This window comes from Balaenoptera ricei, chromosome 7 (assembly GCF_028023285.1).
Source record: "Balaenoptera ricei isolate mBalRic1 chromosome 7, mBalRic1.hap2, whole genome shotgun sequence".
Taxonomy (NCBI): domain Eukaryota; kingdom Metazoa; phylum Chordata; class Mammalia; order Artiodactyla; family Balaenopteridae; genus Balaenoptera; species Balaenoptera ricei.
The window spans coordinates 99,304,462-99,315,308 of NC_082645.1; the positions used below are offsets into that span (position 1 = coordinate 99,304,462).

The following is a 10,847-nucleotide window of genomic DNA, read 5'->3' on the forward strand; positions in this document are numbered from 1 at the left end:
GGTCCCCTAAGAGACTCCAGCTAAACTGTCTTCCTAGCAATTACCTGCTCCCCCCCAACAACACTTTTCCTTTTCCCAGATCAAATTGGACATTTCCTGGTACTTTTTCCCTTAGGACCTTACTTTCTATAAGGGGTAATCTGATCAGTTAATTCAAGCCGATGTGTTAATTGCTGATGCTAATTTAATATTACCCCAGCATTTTAGCAGATACTTTTAATGCCTCAGAGCAAAGGAGAAAGGAATCACACAGTGGCCAGGGCCTGTGAGGGTTCTACTCTTTGTCTGCAATCTCAAAGGTCCTACCTCCACTGAGACATCATGGACAGTCCAAAGATGGGTGCATTGTGGACCAATCACATGGTGACCCTGGTGCAGTTTATGGAATCAGTCTTCACTTCAAGATTATAGACGTGCCTGCATATACACAGATGCTTATGTGTGTGCATACATACACACACACACGAACCCCTACCTAAATACTTCATTGGCTTCCCATTGCTTTTAGAATGAGGAGCAAAATCTTTAACATGCCCAGTAATGCCCTGAATCCTGAGCCCTAACCTAGTGATATAAATGATTATATCATTTGGCTCTCAGGTGGGGGGAGGGGCAGTTAAAATCCTGATTTGTAGCATTTGCTGATTTTAGTGGCATAAATACTTCCCAAATGTTAATTTCAAGCTACCAAAATAATATCAACAAGGTTATAAAATTCCTGAATATTTAATAATGGCTCTCTCAAGCCAACAGGAGCCCCCAGTTCCAGAACACCCCTGTTTTCCCAGCCACTTCTCAGTACACTCATCGTTCTAAACCCATTGGCTTTTCAACTTCCAACTTCCTCAATGGGTCAAATATTTCAATATTACTAGGGCTAGGCCTGATATATATGTAAGGCTGAATCTATAAGTTCAGAAAATAATTTTGCTTCCAATATATAACTAGCTAGTTCATACTATTTCATTCAGTTAAGCAAACACATACTGAGTTTTTAATATTTGCAAGACACAGTATTAGGCCTGGACCATCAGAAATAACAGATACTCCGTTCCTGTTTTCAAGGAACTGACGATTTCAATCTACCTGACAAAGGAGACCTCCTGTGTTCTGAAAGGTCTCTGAGAGAGAAGGCCTCACCACACTATTGGCAACTGCCACACTCAATTCTCAGTTCGCTGAGTAATTTGTGTGTGTGCTTCTAATTCCTTGAGAATCAATGCATCGCCATTTCCTCTTATTCTGGGTGTCAGAAGAAAGAACATTTGGTCACCATTCTTCACATAATAAGCCTTCACTCCCTGAGAGTTATTGAGTTATACCTTTGTCTTCTCTTTCTAGATTAAACAATTCCAACCCCTTTAACCTTTTCTCAGAGGTCCTATTTGCCAGCCTTCAGTTTAATCATTTTCACTGCACCCTCTGGACTCTCTCCAAGTCTTCAGCATTAAAATTTGTTGCTTTTGCCATTGAGCTCACACTTCTAAGCAACTTATTCTTTCACATAAACCAAGACAAAAGGAAAGCAGCCCCCAAATTAAAGGAAGAGAGTAGATAGAAGGACAGATTTCCTACGTAAGGAATTCATGTAGGACACTCACACGCTGAAAGCAAATAGCATTTATTGTCACCACTATTAAGGAAAAAGGGCCAAGACCAGAAGAATTTCTAAATAGTGCCAACCATTTTGCTTGACAATTATCTAAATTACTTTTAAGCAGATAAGGCTATTAACGAGCAAATTTGGGACTTGCTTTAGTTACACCTGAAGTTCTCAGACGGGTGCTTATAAAATCACTGTTAATGAGATCAAACAGGAGTTTTTGATTCTGTACAATACCTCTGGCTGCCAAGTAGACTGTCCAGAGGTTACTATGTCATTTACGGGCAGCGCCTTTGACTGGTCAATCCTGGCAAAGTGCAAAGGATCTTTCATTTCATTCTGTCAATCAACAGAAATTAATATTTCCTGAGCTGAGAGTGCAGGAATTCTAAATGAGTTTTAAGAAATGATGTACAGAGGCTGATCAAATACATGCTGATCACTGTATGGTACCAACATATGCCAAAAGGGGCAGATACGAAAACCAGAGCTCTAGTAAAAACCCTCTTCAAGATAAGCACGATGACTTAGAAATCTCTTTTTACCAAGATCCCTCCCTGCCTTTTTCTCTTATTGTTCCACTAAGATGAACCTGCCCCCTGTGAGCCAGTAGTGTGCCACACACACACACACACACACACACACACACACACACAAAGAGAGAAAAAGGAGAGAAAAGGAGCGGAGGGGAGAGGGGGAGAGAGAGAGAGACAGAGGAGAGAGAGTGTGTGAAGATTCTACTGACACATTTCCAAACGCTTTCAAGAAGCTGGGAAAACTCTTTCTGGGTAACATTCTACCTATTCTGTTTCAGGGACTTCTTTGTTTTGGAGCCACTATTTAGAAAAAATAAATTATTTTCCCATCTGGAAAAGTTAAAAGTATACAATTAGGGTAAAAACGGTTGGATATGGAGAAGTGGAAAGAGAGAAACTATTGCCTTCTCTGGGCTAGTTCTGGGAAAACAGTTGTTAGTGTTCATCTAGTTCAATTTCTGAAGCTAGTATGGCTGTGGTCAGACCCTGTCTGGCTGAGAGAGGTCTGTCAACAGCAGCCATGGGAGAACCAGCTACATTCTGAAAAAAACTCCTTGCCAAGTTCTCTAATAACAGAACAAATTCATGATTTGGTGTGGAATTTTCTCAGGGAGGTGTAGACCCAAAGACAGTTCAGTCTATCAAACAATGACTTAAACGCTAAGACTTATGGAATTGATATAGTGATCCTTAAATAATCGGCAATTAAGATGGCCAAGAGCTTATAACCACAGCATCTTAAGAAGAAGCACCTCCTGGGCGAAAGAAGACAGTTCACTAAGCTGTTTAATTTATCCGTGTGGACCCATTATATCCCTCCTATTCTTGCTGGCTCTTCACGCCCAGGCACACGCCCCAGGTGTCTGTCCACCTGAGTGAAGGAAAGGCATAGGTATACAAACGCAGTTGGTAAATAAATGCACAGTTGAGCTCCGGGAGCTCTGAAACAATGGTGATTAAAGCTGTAGCATATTGAATAGTTGTGTGTTGAGAAATCGTCATTGTAATGTAATAATTACCATTTTTAGAAAGGCAAGATTCCAATTATGAAGTGAACTACAAACCACCCCGATTTCATTTATTTCATGGTAAAGATAGTCTCGTAAATTCTTATCAAGTGGTAAGCAAATGAAAGTAGGGCACTGATGTCAATGTATGTTGCCATGTTACTTTTTAGTGGTAATGGCAAGTGGCCAATAATGCTGGATGAATAAATCACTAGTAGACACAACTCAGTGCTCCCTCCCTTTATCTAAATACATACCTCAGAGACTTATACCAAATCTTTTCTAAGAAACAGCAATTTGCATCACTCTGCTATAATCCACTGCACCTTGGGAAGAAATCTTTATCTCATTTGAATTTGAGAAATAATATCACCAATACCGAACATGTGCATTTCTACATTGGGAAGGTTAAAAGAAAACAAAAACCAAAGGGAAAAAAAAAAAGAGAGAAAATAAAAGGAAAGTAAGAGAAAGGGGAGAAAGACAAGAAGTAAACAACAGATTGGTGAATTTTAAAAATCATCCATCTTTAACGAGCAAGTGACATTTTCAGTAAAGCTTTTCTGAATCTGAAAAAGTAAAATAAAATTCCTGCTGACTTTCAAAAGCCAAACCTTTGGGTCATTCTTTAAAAAAACAGAAAGCCAGCAGATTAAAGGAACTCCATTTACAAAAATCAAATGAACCTCTAACAAAGCTTGTTTGGGACATGAATAAATCATCTGGTCATGAATTATTCATTGTTATCAAGAAACAAGCTGGGATTCCAGGAACTGGGCTTAGGGAAGTGCTAAAACCCGGGAGGGAGTGAGTTCATTGCCTCAAACCCACCATGGGAAAGGAGAGGACAGGCCACAGGGTACTGACAAGTGACGCTGACCATCCTAGATGGTTTCAGGGGACACTTCGGCAGCATTTACACCCCAGAGCATAAAGCAAATAGAGTTTAATCCTTACCTTGCTTTAGAAAATCACATGTACTTAGTAACAGACCATAAGACATTTTGAGCATTGGATCTTTTTTCTTTTGAATGCGCGACATACCTGGGGAATGTGAGCTGTATGCAGAAGACAGTAGGAGTTAAAAGTCTGCATTTAAGGGAGATGACTAGAAAATTCCTTAAAGATACACTGTTAAGAGTAGTCTGACCTACTCGTTCATGGCTTTGGGGGTTGGATTCTTTTTATTGGGGTCGGGAAGAAAGAAAGGGAGCCTCTCAGACTTAATCAACTAATCAACCTATGTATGTGTTCCAGGTCCAAACTGCTTTGCAGGAACTACGATCATTCCGGCTGGCATTGAAGTGAAAGTGGATGAATGTAACATCTGTCACTGTCACAACGGGGACTGGTGGAAGCCTGCTCAGTGTTCAAAACGCGAATGCCAAGGCAAGCAGACTGTGTAGAAGATTCCCACCCGATGACAAGCTCTTAGGAGAGGCTGCTATGGCTTCTACACCGCACATGTTTAAAACAAGAGAAAACAAACAAACTCCTGCCAGCTACAACAGGGTCACCAGCAAAACCTTTTAGGGTTGACAAAAGTGAATATTTTACTAAGAGGAAATTTCTCTCTTTCTTTCTTGCTATATAAAATATATATATAGCATATAGCTATCAAAACTGCTTTTGTAATTATCCATGCTTGATGGTGACTTGACAACTGGATTTCTGGAACAAAAAGAAAGAAATAGCCTTGTACAGGTTTCTTCTCTGGTGACACCTCTGGCCTGCCAGCTCACCATCTACTGACTTTCTCCATCTTTACTCTTCTGTAAACCTGGCATTTTTCTCTTGGAGTGATTTATTTTTTCCTCTTTAGAGTCTAAGGGGCCAGATTTGACTGCACAGTAAGGTTTTGAGTTGTGTCAAATAAGCTTCAGTAAAGCAGTGTCAGGAGTGAGGACCCTCCTGATTAGGAAGATGCAAAAGCAGCCAAGCAATCACTCCCCTCAAGTGAATCTTGCCCTGCAGGGTCAGAAGAGACGTGCACATAGATGGACCCACTGCTGGGCTGGGTGGGGAACTGGGGCTCAGTGCATTATGCGGGGACTCACAACTTGATTCTTACAAACCACACATTTCATTCACAAAATTTTGAAACTGCCAATCAAAAACTAATATGTGAAGAATACCATGAGCTTGACTAAAGAATCCAAAGGGAGACAGGTATTCAAAATTGCAGCATCAATCACCAGACTTTCTCATGATGCTGAATTTAAGTTCGGCTTATAACGAAACACACTACACCCACTCTGTCACCTGGCATGATAAATACCAGAACCAGGGTGAATAGCCCCACTGTGAATCTGAATCCTTCTGGCCTTTGAGTTCAGATTTGGCTGAAAGCCAGTCACATACACAGGCAGTTTTTCTAGTTCGGGACTGTGTTTGCCATGTTACAGTAACGACTGCTCAGCCCTCTGTCTAAAACATAGATTCAGGACACTCTTTCCACCTCAAGTGCTGATTTAAAGATTAGGGTAGAGTGAGTCTTGCACAATACAATTCCATTTGTTGAACATTTTTTAAAATGTATATATTAGACACTGAACAATTCAAATGAACCTTTGAAGAGTCTCAAGGTTGCCCTGGTAATGCTGCTAGTATAGTAACAGAAAAAAACACAGGGTATCTGATGCCACCTCTATTCAAGTGCAAATTTAACAATTCTGAAACCACATGGCATAGCTAGTCACTTATTCCACTCTCCTGTCTTGAAAACCCTGGCACAGATCTGGTAGGGTCCTTGAGGAACCTTGAAGGTTGTCTTCATTCCCAATGTTCTTTCCTTTCCTGCTCCCACTCCCACCTGGGCTTGGACATAGCTCCAGTGGAGTTGCCGCATTCCTGTACAAGGTTTCTCAACCTCAGCGCTACTGACATTTGGGGCCAGACAATTAATTGTCACTGGGAGCTGTCCTGTGCATTTTTAGGATGTTTAGCAGCATTCTTGGCTTCCATTCACTAAATGCCAAGATCAGTACCCTAACTGTAGTAACAGAATGTCTCTGGACGTTGACAAATGTCCCCAGGGTGTGTGCAAGGGGGCAGAATTTCACCTGGTTGAGAACCATTGGTCTAGAATAATCAGTACAGAGTGGTTTTCTACCGGGGGTGGGGGAAGTACCAGGCAAGGTCTGGCTGAGGCTGTGGCTTTGGGGAGCCTCTGAGCCCTTGCAGACAGGCACATCAGCAGCCCCGAGGGGACGGGTCCGGCTCCTCCAAAGGGAGTGATGCTTCACCGCCACAGGTCCACCCTCAGGGCACACATCTCTTTAGTCTCATCAACTGGGTTTTCCTTTAAAATCGTCAAGCCTCTCCTCCCTGGAAGCTCCTCCCGTCATCAAGAAAGAGTCGCCATTTCCAAAATGAATGTGTTGACGAGTTGGACCTGACACTTCTCACACACACTGTGCTTGTGTTCTGATACCCATAGTCAGGCCGGCGCCATCCGAGGGAGAACATCAAGCCGCCTTCCCTTAGAACACCAATTCGCAGCAAGGGTGGTGCTTTTCAGTTGCCACCCTGGATACATCATAAAGACAGTCATGAATCATTCATGAACAATTCTGCATGATTTATTCCTGCACTTCAAAGTAAAGGCACTCCACACTTCAGCTTGTTTCTAGACAGAGATGTATTATAGAGCTTTCTTTGCCCTGAGGTTGCCTACTGCCAGCCTCGAAAATCTTCACTCTTGGAAAGAAATAATAATAATAAATGACAGGAATAAGGTTTGAAACCCAGAAAACATCATTAATAGAGCCATGTTTCATAGTACCCTATCTATTATTAAGGAGTTACTATGTCCTTTGTAGAAAACAGAAGGCGAGAGCAACTGGGAAGCCAGGGTACAGAAATTTTGCATCAAAGGCTGGGCACAGTGAGAGTCACAACAAGGATTTTCGAGAATGGAGTATAATACCCACCAAGAAACTCTCTTCAGAGAGTTTGCAGAATGAAGGCTGTTCAGCAGCCTCTGTTACCAGCCAGAGAGAGGGATTATTTTATTCTTGTCCTTGGATTTTTTTTTCCCTCTCAGAATCTCACTACAAGCTGTTTCCTTTAAGACTTTGTAGCACTGACATTTCTCCCCCTTTAGGGAGAGATGAACCTATACTGTGACAGAATTTCTCATAAACTGATAAACACTTTACAACTTCCTTCTACCCACGTCATTGAGATATCCTTTCCAAACTCTGAACAACAGAGTTCTGGTTTCATCTGTTGTTGTTTTTTTTTTTCTTTTGAAAGCTTTGTTTGCAGCTACCCCATCACCTCTACCCTCCTACATCTCCTCCGCCTTTGGTTCTTGGCTTTAACTACAGCTCTGTTTAAATAAGGGATCAACAACCTGATTGTCAGCTGATGCCTGTTAAAAAAACGATTCAGTTTCTAAAATCTTTGAAAAATGGTGTGCCTGAAAAACTAGTGAGAAAAAAAAAAAAAACACTAAACACTCAACTGTAAAAAGGGGATTCTAGCAACAATATTTGATGTGTAAAAGAATATATTATTAAAAAACTATTTTGTTAAATATAAAGTGTGTTAACCAGCAAACACGGTTTGTGGTATATTTTCCTTCCTAAATTTCTCCCTTCTCCATACTCTTCATTTAATGACTAATTCTCAGTGACTTCTATCATCTGAAAATACATGTGTTGTTAGAGCTATATTCAATTAGAATTAGGCATCAGCTTTAGCATTTGTCTGAGTATATTTTCATTTTTCATAATAGAAGGCAAAGCTGATTTAGGGATCAGAGAGGAACCCAAACCAGCAGTGAGAGGGTAAGTGATAGGAAAAATATTTCCCTGACCCAGATCCATGCACACTACTAGTGATAATCTGTAATTTTTGAAGGCTTACTCTGTGGCAGGCCCTGTGCTGTGCCCTGAACCTTTTCTATTCAATCCACACAGCACAGCTACGAGACAGGGACTCTTATTATCTCTGCTTTGCTGTTGAGGAAACCAGAATACGAAGAGGTTAAATGCTTTGCCCAAGGTCACAGGATCTTAAGTGGCAAAGCAGAAATTTTTTACTGTAGAAGTTTTCCATCATACACAAAAATTGAGAAGATCGTATAAGGAACTTCCACTTACCCATTGCCAAGATGCAACAGTTCTCAAGGTTCTGCATAATACTTCATCTATTTTTTTCCCTTGAGTATTTTAAAGCAAACATCAGGTATATCATTTCATCCCTACATCATCAAAGAGAGTAATCATCTCTTTGAAAAAAGGGATAGTTTTTACCAAACCTAACAAAATCAATAATTTCTTAATATCATCAATATCCAGTTTATATTCAAATTTCTTAGATTTTTCTAAACTACAGGGGAGGAGGGGTGTTTGCATGATCCAAAGCAAACCATCTGTAACATCGCATTTGGTCGTTATGCCTCCTAAGTCCACAGTAGGGATATGAACCCTGCCAACACACAGCTGTGAACTCTGACAGACTCCTGGGTCTGTTGTTGTTATCAGAGGGGTTGTGCTGGGGAAAATTACTCTTTTAAAGTCCATGTTAAACTCCTCCCTAGACTCTAAGCAGGGCAAGCAGTAGGCAAGAGGCTTTCTACCAATAGGGGCAACAAAGCCCCAGACCGAGAACCATTTCCAATGACCAGTACCCAGAGGACACCGCCTTTTACACGTGTGTAAGCTTTCCTTACGGAGTAAGAGCAAACTGTTATTCTCCTTCTCCTTGAGACAAACATAAGGCCTAACAGAGTAAAGCTGAACAATACTTTATAAATTGCCATCATCTACTGCATTGTTGGAGGAAGAAAGAAAAAAGCCAACCACTAAGAAAACATCAGTATGGCATCCCCACATACACGGTTACACACCCCCAGCTCCACCAACATTTTCTTAAAACAAGATTAGACTATCGTGCTTTTCAGTTTCCCATCCATCCAACTCTCTTTCCCCCTATGCCCCTTGCAAAGGATTGTTTACAGTTCATTTCTGATTCAACTTTCATGGAAGGGCACTTCAAAGCATAGGAGAGAAAGCTATGAACTGAGACAGTCCTGGGTTTGCTGTTATTTCAGGGTTTATGTTGGTAATATTACTCTTTTAAAGAAAGGTACCTTCATGATGTTGAAGGACAAATGCTATCTCTGAGTTGGCAACCTTACCTATACTTTCTTACCCTGTTTATAAGGGATTTATACCTCCAACTGGGGGGATAGTCTTATCAGTGAGCCTCAAACTGTACTGTCTGGTATGAACACCTGATTCGCCCTGATCAACCTTATAGACCCAGAAGGCATATTGTTCTTTTGATGAGCTAGTGCCTTAGTGCCTCTCACAGAATAAGAGTTACACACATTGAGTTAAAGGAGCTTCTTTAATGTTAAGGATTCAAAATTTGTTTTATATGCCAAACATTTTCAGTTGTGGTAATGACTTAATGGTTTTCTCTTTAAATTTGAAAATCTTGAACTCATAGTTCTTTGAAGCCCAAACTTCAATTTAATTTATCCCAGTGCTTACCTTACTCCCTGGCTTTGATTAGGGGCCCTTTTTAAAAAGCTGTACTAAAAAAATAAAAATAATAAAAAATAAATAAATAAAAATAAAAAGCTGTACTTTTAAAATTAATTTTCAGTTTTAAAGCCTTTCAAATGAATAGTTATGTGAGGTGGCGGAGGAATTCGGATATAAAGTTCAGCTATTCAGCTACCACGTCTTGAGCCCCTTCTGTGCATCAGATACTATATTGGCTACTTTACAAGAGATAATGACTTACATTCATCAGCTCAACCATTTTGATAACTATCATGAAATCATGCACTAGCATTCCCATTTTGCAGACTGGAACAGTGAGGTTCAGAGAAGTTCAGTCATTTTCACAGGCTCGCCCAATTTTATATCAGGGCTGTAACTATTAAACAGAATGCTACCCATAAAATAGCTTAGAATAGAGCCTGGCACATAAGAAGAGTCTATTATGTGTCAGCTATCATTATGAGGTTATGGTATGATAAGAGAAATCTCATGGATAAGGTAACCCTAGGTTTGGATCATGAAGCTTGAGTAAAAGACAGGCAGGAATTTGGGGGTTGCTATTGGCATATTTAAAAATAAATAGTATCTTTGGAGTGTGACAAGCAGTCAGGTGTGATATGAGTGTGAAGTTGAAGATGGTGGGACATGGTGAAAGATGTGTCCAGGAAGGAAACCTAGCTGTCGGGTGATGGAAAATCATGCTCAGAAAACTGGACTTGGTTCTTATTGATACTGTGGATTAATTAACATCAAAAAGAGGGTGACACGGCCACATGTAAGTCTTAGAATAACAATTCTGACAGCAGAATGAGGGACGGGATGGGGTCTAGTGAGAGAGAGGTGGGGACACTAAGGAGAAGCAATTACAAGAGTCCAGGAAGGAATAATGAGGATCTGATCTGGTAGTGGCGACCCTCAAACAGACTGGTTGGGACAAGACTTCATGGAGGAACAAATGGGATTCAAGAATTAAAATAGCCCACATTTCTAGTTCAGGTGATTAGCAGGATATTGATGCTAATAACAACCACCAAAAGCATGGAGCTCATGCTTTCTTTGGGGGTGGCACATACCCCACTTTAGACTTTATGCTGAAGATGCTGATAATACCAAGGTATTTAGGATTAACCTCAGATACACTTGTCTACAGGGCAGCCCACTCTGTTTCTATTTGCCAATT

General features: G+C 40.7%; 1 protein-coding gene across 1 annotated transcript in view; it reads left to right on the forward strand.

Moving 5' to 3' along the window:
- The window catches only part of VWC2L (von Willebrand factor C domain containing 2 like), a 155,162-nt gene extending 150,610 nt beyond the window's left edge, over nucleotides 1-4,552 (forward strand). Inside the window, exon 3 of the mRNA XM_059927393.1 lies at nucleotides 4,404-4,552. Within this exon, the coding sequence (XP_059783376.1) occupies nucleotides 4,404-4,552 (149 nt within the window). The remainder of the gene's footprint in view (nucleotides 1-4,403) is intronic.
- Nucleotides 4,553-10,847: the final 6,295 nt, after the last annotated feature.